At 37.3% G+C, this 15449-nt stretch overlaps 1 protein-coding gene across 1 annotated transcript; it reads right to left on the bottom strand.

The window, feature by feature from the left end:
• Positions 1-720: 720 nt before the first annotated feature.
• LOC103719498 (probable serine/threonine-protein kinase At1g54610) lies at positions 721-12595 on the bottom strand. Its single transcript, XM_039134069.1, has 9 exons — positions 12423-12595; positions 11580-12297; positions 6946-7230; positions 6521-6838; positions 5616-5843; positions 4673-4773; positions 4405-4492; positions 2354-2860; positions 721-1461 (listed from the first exon to the last, which is right to left on the bottom strand). Exons 2-9 carry the CDS (start codon positions 12087-12089, stop codon positions 1249-1251), a joined length of 2250 nt encoding a protein of 749 aa, XP_038989997.1. The 5' UTR covers positions 12090-12297; positions 12423-12595; the 3' UTR covers positions 721-1248.
• Positions 12596-15449: the final 2854 nt, after the last annotated feature.

The following is a 15449-nucleotide window of genomic DNA, read 5'->3' on the forward strand; positions in this document are numbered from 1 at the left end:
ATTTTCATCTATGTACACTAAACAGGCTATCCTTGAAATTTATCTCAATTATATTGTATAGATTACTGCACTGGTGGTGCAAAAGGAGCAAGAGATCATTTGTTTCCTTCCCTCTCCAAGGAGAAAAGTTCAAAATAATCCCCCTTCCCAGCTCTGAATTGTACAAGGGCATATGGGACTGCTTGGTTAGAGAGTTGGAAGGGAATGTCAGCTTTTACAGGCAATGAGAGCCCTCTATGGATAAAAGGCAGGCAACAAGATGGACAGGAAAAATGGCTATTCAAAATGACAGATGAGCAATGTTGCAAACACTCAGGCGTTGAGTCGGTTCAGCTCTTTGCCTTGAAAAAGATCTAGAGTTGGCCCTCAAATTTTAATCAGAGTGAATTTAATGAAATCAAGCAAGAGATCCTCGGGCTGTTTCACTCCACAGACAGCTTTCAAGAAATAAGATGCTTAAATCGTCACAAATTCTCATCCGACAGATCGAAGATCATGCCCTCGATACTTTACCGAATCACTTTCAAAACATTTGCTTATAAAGCATCAAGGCCAGCCTTTATAAACCATGTCGACGGTTCCATGTTAGTTTGGTGCCACAATCTAATATTCTCAAGGTTGATGCTAAGGCCCAAGCACATCCCTATACAAGAAGTTGGAGCAACTTAGAGAAGCTGAGAAGAAAGCATTGGAGCAGCTCCAGAACATAACAGCAACATATGCAATGAATACCAACTAACATCGACTAAATAAATTCATTTAAAATCCTTGGTAACATGGTTTTGCCCTATGTGCTGTATTGCAGTCCAACAGACCCAATCTTCGGCTTTTTCATGGTCCTGTACACTTAATTACATTGTGACCCAACAGAACCTATAAAGCCTTCCACATCTTGCTTAAACATGAATTCTCTGGCAGCTTTTCAAAATATCCAAACTCAGCCCCTCCAAAATAAACAATATGCTTCAGATTCAGCCTAACAGACTACAGCAGCTAAACCAATGCTAATGCGGTAGGGGCTAAATCTGAACCACAACCTACTGCAAGAAATAAATCCAAACGATTTTGATGCTCCAAATTACACTTGAATCCTTTACTCGCAACAAAAGCTTTTGTTGACAGGGCAATTGCGCAGCAAAGTAGCTCTGTTTCTTGTGCCTACTCCGCATTACCACTTTGCTTCATTTCAGGGACTGCATTATCAGGTCATCCTCCGTCGCTGAGAAATGCAAGATCAAATCAAGCTTCTTAACGATCTCGCCTCCCAATCCTGCTCGCATAGAGCAGGGCTTCGGACTGACCCCTGACACCATAGTTCTTGGACTTGACTTTGTCCAGGCGTGCTCTGCGGACTGCCTGTTGGATTTGCCGCTCATGTTCTTTAAGCATCTCCTCTATGTTTCCTCCTGGAGGCATCAATGGTCCAGAGTAGTGGATTCTGTTCTTCTTAGTGCCATAACCCTGAAAAGTCCATTTCAAATACAAGTCCATTAGAAACAGAAGTTCACCTTACAGAACAAAGACAAGTCCAGTGACAAGAATCCCATAGTAGATTGGAGTAAAATGGAGACAAGGATTCGTTTGCCTGATGAATGAAGAACAAATGGTCAACCAGCATTAACTCAGCCGGTTGGCATCCCTCTACATATAAAAAGGTCCTAGGCTGGATGCCTCACCTATTGTCCACACCACAAATCTTAAAATAAAATAAAATAACAATTGGTTTTAACAAATGCCTGAACAATAAAGTTACTCTGGTCAGGCTTCATGCTCTGCCTCTCAGGATGCAGATTCTACTTTTTTAGATTTGCACTACCGGCCAGCAGGATGCTGGTCATGTGGTTGATATCCTCAATGCATACATCAGAGAGAACTCAAATCTGGATGCTAGCATTCCCACAACATTTCTCAAAAAAAGAAAAACAATGATTTGCATTTTCTAAATAGAGCACTAGCAAAAGTTTGAAAGGCAGGTTTAAACATAACTCACGACACATTAATGGCTTTGCATGTTTCTACAAAAGTAATTGCAATTCTCAACATTCAACAATGTAATATAGTATTAGTATATTTTTGTCAACCAAATGTATCTCATCATGCATTCTCTTTACTGTCTTTAGCATCAAACACTGCTTAAATTACCTCAACTTCAAAATTTCAATATGTTTCTGTGAAAGGGAAAAAAAAAAAAAGAATCATGAATTGGAACTAAAATGTAACGTTAAAACTATTGAGTTACAGCACTATATTTGCTGTAGGCCTAACAGAACCTATGTACTTTTTTGTCTATAATTCCAGTAAATCTCAGAGAACCTGTCATTCAATTGGAACTTATCATGATATTAGAACTTACTGCTGTAGATTCCTTGCTTACTGCGCTGCCATCCTTATGAGAGGAGGAAGGCCTATCCAGCAAGTGCTTCATCCATTCCTGCTTCTCAGAGGCATCAGCAACATCCAACTGATTATATTTCAAGCTTGGTCGATGCTCAGGCCAGTTTGCATCCTTGGCCCATTCCCTATGATTGTCCAATTTTGTGGTACTGCTTCTTGCTGCCACTAGACCTGAGAAGCTGGACAAATCAGCAGCCCCACCATGAGGCATGTAAGATCTCTGCATTGGTGCATCTGGACCATTAGATTGCCCCAAATTAGTGAGCGAATGGCCAGAAAATGTTTGGGCGTTGTCCCCGTATCCCTTGTTATTCCATGTGGATCTGGATACACCAGAGTGACTGAGATGAAGAAAACCATTCTCTACTGTCCCTCTGGAAGGATGGATTGGAAAACCTGATCCTCCATCCTCTTGTGGGTTGTATTTATTGCTGCCGCTTTCGGGGTTTGCCCGTATCCGACGCTTCTGCACCAGCCATAAGACACAGAAATTGAGAAAAGTTTTTAAGCTGTTATTTATGAAACAGCTAAACCAGCAATTGGTTAACCAACTTTGTATTTTCAAATTTATTGCTTACAAATTATTATCTTAATTACAAAATGTTATTTGTTCAGCATGAAACACAAACATGCATGAAAGTGTAAACTGTCACTGATATTTTTCCAGTTGTGCTATTATGTTCCATGCACGTGTACTTAGGGTTCCCTACAAGAGATTACATATGTTAATGAAGCAATGCTTTTTATAATTCTGTTAAAAAAAATCTGGTTTTACATGACACTTGGCACCAAAATATCTGTTTCTAAAAGTGACAAGAGTAAAAATATAGAAGCATGTCACGTTATACTGGTGACTAGAGTAAGTTGATTTGAAAATTGAACCTTTCATTTATGTTGCTTACTTGACATGCATAATAATTTTTTTTAAAAAAAGGAAATAGACACAATGATTCTTTAGAAGATTCTGGACGGTACAGATCAAAGTTCACAATATTGGTACTAGATCCCGTACTAGTACCATCTTGGTATGGCGTTGGTACACCCGGTATGGGATCGATTTGGCATTACTGATACTCGGTACGCTCCTATACCATATAACATTTCGGTACCGGTATGGCATGGTATGCCTTATATGCACTAGTACAAATCGGTACAGCTACCATGCTTAAGACCAATATTGTTTATCAATGAAATAGTTAAGTGAGGACTTTTTAAGTGCGAGGAATTGCAATAAGCTGTTTCCCATCAAGGAGGGGGCGGCGGGGAGCAGTTAGTGTCAATCATGTGTTGACATGAGCAATTCACTCCATTTCTGGGCAGCATATCCAAGAGAGCAGGACTGAAGCATTCCGAAGACACTGTATGGTGCAAGAAATACTAATTTAATGAACTGAATTGTGCAGGAAACACTACTATAATTCAACATAACTCCACAGCATACCTAGAAAAGTCAAATGCATGAAGCATTACAAGCACATGTTTTGTGCACTTCAGATGACCAAAACATCACTTTGTTTTTTAGGCAACTATGAGTAAGGTAGTCTTCTCATCTTCCCATTTCTATGCATCAGCTTTCTCATTTGTATAAATATAATATAACAGTCTATGCATGATGCTATAAATAAATCAGAAGAATGACTGTTTAGTTAAGACCATGCTGTTCCTTTATCTTTAGCCTCAAACACCAATAATTTTGCGAGCCATGACTTACACAATTTCATGGTGTAAACCAACATATTTTTACAAAGGTTTAATTCAAACAGATGTTCTGAAGTTTTCTCATTCATTATTAGGAATAAGTGTAAGCTAGCATGGAATTAGTAAATGTCATGGTCTGTGGTGTTTAGATTTATATGTTTCAGTTTAAAAAAACAAAAACTAGTCAAGGGAAGCTGCAACTATCCAGAAGCATTTGATCACCCCCAGATAACAAGTGCTCCTACAAGGGTTTGTGAATCATTTTTTTTCTTTTATTTGACATGAAAAAACCGAAACTACTAGCAATGATACCTGCAATTCTGTATTGACATCTGGCATGGGCATTGTTTTTCTCCTTCCAGATTCCAATTCATGACCTTTTATAGCAGCTGCTTTTTGTCTGTTAATAATGGTATTATATATTGCAGAGGCAAAAAGTCAGCTTCTTTGTGATGACAGTTGCAGAAAAATAACATCTTAGACATTTTTATTATCTTCATAGAATGAATGTCATTATTAACTCCTAAAGGGTAATAAGACAATTCTGTAAAGCATGCTCTAGATCTGTAAAAAGACATACCTCCTAGCTTCTTCGTTACGGAGCTTAGCATCATATTCTTTGCATGGCGGATATTTGGGCAAGCTTGACGGGTCACAAGCAAGAGGCTTTGTAGTGAAGAACTGAAAGGATAAGAAGATTCTAATGCTTTTAAAATTATCAAAATCGAGATAGACATGAAATAGCAAATAGGAGAAATGGCTAAATATATTCAAAACAGAAACTTGATTTTGATGGATAAGCCTATGAAATATGTTGTCAAACAAACTCCAACATGTCACTTAAGGCCATGGTAACCAAAAATTAGCATCAACTACTGAACTGCAGATGTCAACAGGTATTAGTAATACGGTAATTTCATCATAGCAAGTTACATAATTAGTCCCAGTTTGGGGGCTACCTTGATGCTCTAAAAGGCATTCCTGCAGCACAGTGTTCATACACTAAAAAAGTTACTGGCTAGAAACAGAATACCTTGAGAATTGAGAAAAAATGTGGGGTCTGAAACCCATGCAGCAAATAATTAAGACAATGTAACCTTGCTTGTAAATTGAAAGTCATATCATGCCTGTGGATAATATTTGAGATTGCATATCTAAATTAAATAACTACCACAACAACCAGTTTGCAAGTTTCCAGAGTATGACAGGATATTCCAGGCATCATATTGCAAAGATCAAGTGGCGTGTCATGCCCCCTAAATGAAAATGCTGTGCAACCATCCTGACCCTCCAATGGAAAGGAAGAAAGGTAACCCCACAACAAGGAGAGAAACAGTAGATACCAGATAAAACACAAAAGTACTACTAGAATTCAGGATTATAGGTATGGAAAGTGGAGGAAACTTAAGAGTTAGGAATGCGCAAACTAGGTTAACATGCAATCAACCAATAACTAGAAGTTTAAACTAAGTGCAAGAAAGGCTTAGAAGATGTGGATTGTCAAAGCAAAAATATCAACTTACCTCACTTTTAAGGGCAGAAGCAGCAGATCCCCGATCTGCTGGTTCTACAGCAAGGAGACGATCCAAAAGAACTACAGCCGAAGGAGGGAAGTTCCTAAATGCCTCACCAACACAGCGTCGGTAAGGTTGCGTGAGTTTGAAACTGGTTGCATGTGGCAACTTTAATTTCCTCCAGAACTCCTCAGATGGTGACCCACAAAGCTTAAATATCTTATGTAATTGTTCCACCTACAAAGATTTGATCAGCAGAGATCAGGTACTTACTGAAAACCCTAAGCATTCACCAGAATGAAACACCAAATAAAATAAAGCTAAATTGACCATATGGAATGGAAACATCCAGTCCTAGGAGAAAACAAATGAATAAAAACACCTGCAAAATCTCAGCAAAAAATACAAAGAATAGCACATCCCTAATAATAACTAATGTTATTGCGTTCCAATTTGGTTTCTGACATAAGAATATATGCCTACAAAATGCACTAAAGAAATGATCTCTTGCAATCTAATATGGCCTGCCACATAAAGAAATGCCATAAGAATATATGCCTACAAATCTAGGTTTAGCTTCTAAACTTGGACCTGCCTTAGGTTGTAAGTATCGAATCCTAATAAATAGCCAAGTCTGCAATATCAAAAATTGGTAAACTCTAGGTCAATTTTCATCACTAATGAATAAATAGGTACAGAAATGATCTCTTGCAATCTAATATGGCCTGTCTCAGACATGACTAAGTAGCAAAGTAACTAAAATAATATCATTACAGATATGAATCCCCAGATTTCAGTTGCATAATGAAATTACAGAATTATAAGTGTGAAAGCATGTCCTTTTGTAGCAATTTTTTTCCATTCACCTGCAAGGGCATCCATAAATAAGAGCAAATTAAAAAGATGGAGGATACCTCGGTTCTTCCTGGCATAATAGGCTTCCCAGCAAACAGCTCTGCAAGGATGCAACCAGTGCTCCATAGATCAACAGAAACACCATAATCTGTAGCACCAAGCAAAAGCTCAGGAGGCCGATACCAAAGTGTTACTACACGACTTGTCAGCGGCTGCCTCTGATCAGGATTGAAAAAGGTAGCTAGGCCAAAATCTGTTATTTTAAGGATGCCATTGTTGCTGATCAGAAGATTTGAACCCTTGATATCTCGATGTAAAACCCCATGACTATGACAATGATCGAGCCCAGAAAGTAGTTGTTGCATGTAACACTTGACCTGAAATGGAATTCGTCCATAATAAGAATATACAAATTGAAGAATTATCACATGGAAAGAATTTTGTAAGAGAAGGAGAATCAGATATTATATATTACAGCAAACACCTGAGATTCTGAGAACTTGATACTGGGTGTTGCCGCAAGTCCAGCAAGATCATGCTCCATATATTCCAATACTAGAGACAAGCTACATGACATCCGCGATGAAACTAACCCTTCCAGCTTCACAATATTTGGGTGGTCAAGCCTACGTAGGACATAAATTTCCCTTGCCATAAAGCGGACGCTTTCAGGATCAACATTAACAAATCGCACTTTCTTGAGCGCAACAATCTTTCCGGTTTCAAGATCACGGGCCCTATATACAGTACTATAAGTTCCTTGTCCAATCTGCAAACATGGAAGGGGTACCAAAAAATAGAAAAATGAGAGCATGGAAAACATTATAAAGGACCAAAACTGATCCTTGTATGCAACTACTTTCAACAATTACACAGTTAACATTAAAAGAAGAAATCAGCTGGTTCCCACTTAAATATCATGTAACCTAGTATCACACAGAATCTATTACAGGGATGGCATATATTAAAGATTTACATTACAGAGACATCTGGAGCAATATCAAGTTAGATCTGCAACCAAAAAAAGAACTCTTTTTAATGATATCATGATCAGAAAACTTTTTTAAGCTTGCGGTCAGAAAGTCCTCCTGAGGATCACCCTCAGGTCAATCGAACTACAACATGGGAATCAAAAAGTCACAAAAATTTAATTCTCTGTATATAAAGTTCAGGTGTTAGTTGCATGAAGGAGGTAGGAAAATGGGAGCTGGAGAAGGAACAGCAATGGGGGCACCGGTTTACAACATGTCAAGTACAGATCTACAAACTCTAGTTTATGAAGCATGGATACTTCAAAATGATTATTGTGTCCTCTGAGAAGTATGATTTAGAACCCAATACTTGCTGGATGCTTTTGAGATGTATGTAGAATACATAAATAGATATTTTATCTTAATCTTTAGGATTCAAAAAAGGCTTCAGATACCAGATATGCCTGAGATACTTCCTGATGCCTCTAGGGATGGGGAGAGGCCTTTACTTCCTTTTAGATTAATGATAGAATTTTCCAGATGAATGACTAATTTTGGAGTTTAGCATGTTGACATTATTGTGTAGAGAGCAGATTGTCGTCTATTTATTTAAATGCTGACTGAATGATAGAGTTTGTGGACCATGTTGTCACTAGCTTTATAGATGTTTTCTTCATTCTCATATCTTAGCTGTATTATATTCTACTTTTCAGGATTTGTTATATTGGCATATCTGCATCATCATCCGTATCTGGTATCCACATTCACACTACAGACTTTAAGATGTAAGTAAATTTTGATGTTCATTTATAATAACAGTTATAATTAGACCAAACATGATGGTCTAGAGAGAAATAATATAATGATACAAGTATTGCAGTTGTAGTATGGACTCAGCATTTGACTTACTAATTGTTATGCCACTGTTCAGCACTGAAGTCAATGTACAAATCCTTCTAAAGGCACAAAATGGAAAAAATACCAAGGAACATTTTCTAATTTAATTTATATTCATCTAAAGTGTTCTCAAGCAAGAAATGATACTCCATAACTGCATGTAAGATACATTATTCATGTCCTGCAGTACATGGACAAATGCATTTTATAGCACTGATAGAAAGAAAAGCAAAGGATACAAATCTATTTGTTCACAAGTACAAAAGATCATGGACCCATGAAAAGCAAAGTAAAATCTTTTTTTTTTTCAGGTCACCGCTCTATTTTTTCAACCACCATTCTATAGTAACTGCATATCCACAAATAGGCCATGTGGTGTGCACAAGGGACTGCAATAGTAACTGCATATCCACAAATAAGCCATGTGGCGTGCTCAAGGGACTGCATCCAACTTTTGTTTTGCATATGTGGATGCAGTCCCTTCCTTACACAGTTCTCCAGAAATTGTAGTTCCACAATCAACAAGACCACAACACCTCTATCTTAGTTCCTGGATGAAATGCCATCCTCCCTACAGCTGTAATTGGAGCTTTACATAGTGATATCTGGAAATGACCTGAAGATGGGCTAGTCAGTTTTAACAGGTAAATCAAAGTGATGTTGGTAAATCAAGAAATAAATAATGTTGTAACTAAAATTTGAGCATTTCCAGTGCTGGTGGCAAAAGCTGAGGCAAGACATTATGTTGTGGTAATGGGGTACTAATGACAAAAATGCCACTCATGCTTTCAAATGCACGCATAAAAAGAATCATCAGTTATAGACATAATCTATTTTGACTGTTGCAATTTCTGATAGACATAATGCTCTGTTGATACTATTAAAAAAATTCATTTATGAGAAAATTTTGGCTATACTATTAAGTCAGTGTTGATTGGTGTTTGTACATTGTGACAACAATTAACCCAATGGGAGTCACAGGTGGCAGTGTTGTTCATGGAAATAATTGTGAAGACACACAAAGCACTCATGGTTGTGACACTGCTCGTGCCAAAATAAACGAATCTGATGATCATAGAAAAGACACAACAGCAAGTGGTAGAGATTTATTCCACCACCAATTATACTATTGGCCATTCAAGTAGTTTCTCAAGACTATGGTGCATTTCTCAACAATCATTAAGGCAAAAGAATTTTTTACAAGGAATATAAAAGCAGCTTTAATGCTTGGTATACAATGTGACTAATGGGATCATAAACTTTAAAAGGACATAAGGATCGTAGGACAAGTGAAGCATACCTAGGAGCTACATAGCAAGAACAAGTACATTGCATGCAGGATTAGAAGTAACACAATATAGAAAATAAAGTGACAAAAATATACTTGGAGGGGTTTGAACATATCCAGCATAGATCAAACACATCTATAGTAAGAAGAAGAGTGACTACAATGCAGGTTGAGTGGTTGACATACAGAAACCAACAATGGTGAATAGGAACAGCTAGATAAGAATTCTAAACACCTTCTAGGAACTGGCTCTATATTAGAATTTAGCAGGAGTACAATCTATATAGCCAAAAAGCCAAATCTCGTGTCCATGTTTACGTGCTTCACTTATTGCAGTTGCAGTCATAATGGCAATGAACCTTACAATTTGGCTCAACTCAACGAAACAAGTTAAAACCATAAGATTTCTGGGGAGTGGTGGGGTGCACAGAACCTATCAATACATCTATAATAACATCCAGGGCACCATTACAGGTAGACTGTACAATGAGACATAATCATGGCTGAAAAAGTATATAAAGGTAGCTAGAAATTATTTAGTAGATTCGTCAGTTTTGAAATATATAACATTTATTAATGCAATATCTTAAATCTGGTACATGTGATTTCCAGTCAAGGCAGGTGGCCTGATCTGCATCTAGAGAGATGCAAAAACTTGAACTGGTGGGCGGGTATGGACCTAAAATGTTAAACCTGGTTCTAAGATTGAGTCAAGTATGGTCTTGCAAAACTATAATTGATCCTCCATGAATGCTTGACCATGCACATATTCATGATGCCAAATATATCATATAAATTAGAATCAGCCCAAAGCCAACAAACAATCACTCAACGAATGGGCCAGGGCTGGGAAAAAAACACAAATCTGAAGATAATATATTCACCATCAGATATATCGTACCCAGACTGAATTTGATCCTTTATCCTCATGTTCTGCCACTAAGAAATGGGTGACTGTGATGAAAGGAAATGGCATTTCATGTACTTTACATCTTTTGGGTGTAAGATTTTACTTGGACAAAAAAGAGATTTCCTAGAACCAACCTAAGGTTGGTATTCTGGATCTGATATTAACCGTAGTGGCATCCAAGCCACTATTAAGCCTGAACCTAAATAAATATGGTGTGCCTATAATTTTGCACCAAAAGAGGATGTTAGAGCAGGAACCACTGCTACCTTTTGTTACTAGCATCAAAGAGTAGAAGCGAGGGCGAGAGATCATTATATTAGAATCAGTTCCCTCAGTTGGTGTATCGTGAAGCTTTTTTCTTTTCTTTACTTCTTCATAAATAGGAAAAGAAAATTCCAAACCCATATGTATAACTGGATCAAGACCGTGTTTAAAGCTTATGCAGTATACTTCAAAAAGAATAAAATAAAATAGAATAAATGCACTTGTACTTACAGAACGATGAATTGATGCACATTATGAGCATGCATGAAGACAGATAACATTCTATTAATTAAAGATATTAATTCTAGATAATTTTAACGGTTCAAGAGAGTTTCAAGCCTATTATATAGGAAACTTACAAAGCCCATATTAGAGGCCTAAGTTGTAGGCATACAAAAAATAACAAACAAGAGTCCTATACTTATGCAAGAATGAATTAATCTATAGTACAGGAATGAATAGTGTATGAACATGTAAAGATAGTTTATCTTTTGCTCATCGATGCTAAAATTAATGCATACAAGAAAAGTTATCAGTTAATCCTAGAAATTGTCTGTTGTCAAGCATGGGACTTCATAGCAATAATGATTAGTTGAAGAGTATTACTTAGCAGAGGATATGCTGTTGATAAAATTGATGGCAAATTCACCCATCTAACGGCGGTAGTAAGGTCATTACAGCATGAAGAAGAAACCGAACAATGAAATGCTAGACAATCTAAACATATAACATGCAAAGCATAAATCAAGGAAAAAGAAAGCAGGATAGTACAAAGAAAAAAAACCAACTTTGTCCAGTTTCTCAAAAGAATCTTTTCTCCGAGGCAGCCAACCTCTCACTGCCTCCCTTGCCACATTTGTTAGCCAGGAAGGCCACCCTGCCGCCACATGCTCCCCTTCAAACCCATTCGGCACGGTGGAGATTGCCAAATTGGAATCTTTGTCAATTCCAGTACCCACAGTTTTCAAATCGGGCTTCACTCTATCTGCCTTAACATCCAACGAAGCTTGTCGCCGATACCGGCCGCCCTTACAAGTCCAATCAACAGCCACTGCTGCCTTCTCCCGATCATCCGGCAAGAGTGGTGGCGCACTGATTGCATTCTCCTGAGACTTAGGTATGAGCCTTGTCGTGCCGCCGTCGATTCCGACCCTCGGATCAGCATCTGCACCTGCTACTGAGACTTCCTCTCTCTTTGACGAAGAAACCAATCGCTTCAAGGACTTCTTTGAGTCTTTGCGCCGCCGGGCCTCACCCTGCTCGTCATGGCTGATTCCTTTGGAGGAGACGCAGCCCATAAGCTCCAACAACTATCTCCCCTTCCCCAACGTATCACTTCGAGCGTTAAAATTGGAGTTGCGATGCATTAATTGAAGTACAGGAGCCTCAATTCTCACTACGGAGCTGGGAATCCTAAATCCAACAGAAAGAAGCCCTAAAAGACTCCTTCAGTTGTGAAACCCGAGAGAACTCCCTCAACAAAAATTCGTTCTTTACACCCTTCTCCTAAATTTGAAAAACATTAATTCCAAATCCAAAATCCTTGAAAAGATGAACCACAACCAACAAGAATTCTACAGATAGGGAAATCGGGCGAGGATCACCGGAATTCGATCAAAATCTAATCTTACCGCGCGAGTTCTCCGTATTGAGCCTCAATGCACCATTTTTTGGCTTTTTTTTCCTCAATTTTTCAGATCAAAATTTCTCAATTCCTCACACTCTCTCTCCCCTTTCTCTCTCACCCCCACTCTCCCTTTCTATTCTTCGAAAATCAAAAAAAAAAAAAAAAATCAAAGATTAGACCAATGAAAGAGATAGAAAGCGACCAAAAAAATCAAAAAACTTCACAAAAAAACAGAAAAATACAGAAAAGAAGATATATATATATATATATATATATATATATATATATATATATATATATATATATGTAAAGGGGGAAAAAAGAGAGAAAAATAAGATTGGGAAAAAATGGACAGGATTTTACGGAACCCGCGAAGCCTAAAAACGCGCGGAGCCGAGAAATATTAGTTGGGATACGGCCCGAGAGTAGACGGGATTTGCTTCTGGTTTTTCGGGATTTTTTTGGTTTCGCCAAGCGGGGAGGAGGTAACGCGAGAACGACGTTCCCGTGCGAGCGGCGTAACGAACACCGCCACGTCTCTTGAGTGAAGGAAGCGGCGGAATTCAGCGTACCACCGCAATATCTTATTGGAAACCACGAGCGAAACCCCCTACGCAATTGCTTGTGTTGATGAAAACCTCGTCAATTATATAAAAGAAAGCTCCCCCGCATTAGAATTCTTAGTGATTCAATGACCCTGAGATATATATTTGTAAACGCCCTAACTTCAACAATAATAATTAGTATAATATAGTCAGTGAATCTATCCAAATCTTACAAAAAAAATCATTATTCTGGACCTGTGATCCAATCAAGATTACTAATGAATAACAAATCAAGATTAATAATTTTTATTTATACTAGTAAGGTTCGCCGTTGCACGAATTTCTTTTTTAACTAAAAGAGCACACGCCTTTTCTAAAATAGATATAGCTAATAAAAATTATCATTAAAAAGCTAAATCCTATATGAGGTAGGTCTCGAATCTTACATCAATTTTTTTTTCAAATACTCTATCTAATTCTTTTTGGATTGAGAGATGCGCTTGATCAAAGCCTTTCTATTTAGAGACCCAAATGATAGAATTTTGTCCTTATTTTTTGATATACTTTATCTTTTATAAGGTGGCTTATGTTTTCGAATTACTCAATTTTAAAATAAAATATTACTTCATTACCGCAAAGAAAAAAAGAAAAAGATGACCTCAATCTAGCATCGTACAGCAAAATTATGCCTCCAAATGTTTAATACGTGATTTGGCTTTTCAATTTTGTGGATCTCACTTCTAGATCTTGTCCAATCCTCTTCGTAGTTGCCGAGGTGGTACATATCAAATTTAGAAATCCTGCCGAATCAATCTAGGATTGAAAATTTATTGGCTAGTGCTTCACTCTTATTTTCATTTCTAAGAGCAGGAATTGACCTAACTAATGATGTAGAATGGTATATTATAGAATAAAGCACATGTAAAGTAGTGGAGTAAGAATGTTTTCTTTTGTTTTAAAGAACCTCCATTTATAAGATTTATAAGTATAATTTGATGTATTGTGCAGTGCAATTTGCATGTAATTTATTTCCGGTGGAGAATCCAAGTCATGTTAGTTGTGGCCATGATAACCCACATAAAGCCACCACTACTAGATACGACATATGTACAAAACTAATTGTCTTTATATGTAGGCTCTTTGTAACCCAACAATTAGCTTTTGAATGAATTATTTAGAAACTATCATTATTTTTTTATACCAAAATCTTGTAGAAAATCCACACACTTTGTGATAATATGTAGAATAGCATGATCAATTGTGGAATAAGATTGGCCAGTCCAAGATCACCAAGAATAGGCATCAATAGTAATATAGAAAATGATTGTGAGAAGAGTAAAATTGAGGAGAATAAATTTGGAGAGAGAGAATAAATTAATTTTTATTAGTAAATAAACTTGCAAAAACAGGATCAAAATTCTTGGCTTCTGCTCTAGGAATCTCTCATGAAATCTCTCTCCAATAGTGCACAATCCAAAAACCAGAGTACCCAGCCTCCCTTTACATAAAAATAAAGACTACTCTTCTTCAAACTTGAATGAGGAGAGTATCGATTGCTTATCTAAAATAAGACCTCTCAAAGCCTATCAAAACTAAGACTTCAACTTTATTTCAACTATCCTACTAAAAGATAAAATACCTGTCATAGATTGCATACATTGGAATAACTACCTAGAATAATAGTGGAATAAATAACAACTAGGAATATGACCCTAGCTAAACTAAGACTCACAATAAAATACCAACCCTCCACCTCATTGCGAAGTCCATGCTGACAACTCTATACAAGCAACTTCTTATGGAGTAGTTTCTCATTGCTCCCTTCCCTCTGGTGTGCGCCAAAGTCGATGATGACTCCGATACTTCCTCTTAGCATTGACAACATTGCACCTAGACTAGTTCACATCTCTTGTACATTTACAACCTCGAACTTATATAATCTAGACACACCTATGCAATCTCATCAGCATAAGTTGCATGTGTCACCTTGTCATACTTGTGCTTTGATATGCATTCATTTTTACTCGAATGCATGCCCATCTCTAGCATATCTACACCCATATGGCTTAGTCTATCATATTCTATAGCTCCATGCACTTGCACGTAACAAGCTCCCTCTAAACATGGATGAGTCTTCAAATTTAGCAAACTTTTCCATCTCATGAATAATTAGATCACTATAAATTACCTCCACATCCTACACAATTTCTATATAAGCCTTATCCATAAGCTTTGGCTTATCATCCTCAAGGATGACTAAATCATAACAAGAAATATTTATATCTAGGATAGCTTCTGCATCGTTTTGCATGAATAGTCTTGCAAACTATACTCCTAACGAACCGTAGAATCTATCCTCTATAGCTACCTCAAAATCTAACTATGATTCCTAACCAACTAACTCTTCAAGTTTGGAGAAAACTCTAAAAACAACTAGTTCACCTTTCTTGCACTTCAAAAACTAAAATTGTGACCCCAAGCTTTCC

This window comes from Phoenix dactylifera, chromosome 1 (genome assembly GCF_009389715.1).
Source record: "Phoenix dactylifera cultivar Barhee BC4 chromosome 1, palm_55x_up_171113_PBpolish2nd_filt_p, whole genome shotgun sequence".
Lineage (NCBI taxonomy): Eukaryota > Viridiplantae > Streptophyta > Magnoliopsida > Arecales > Arecaceae > Phoenix > Phoenix dactylifera.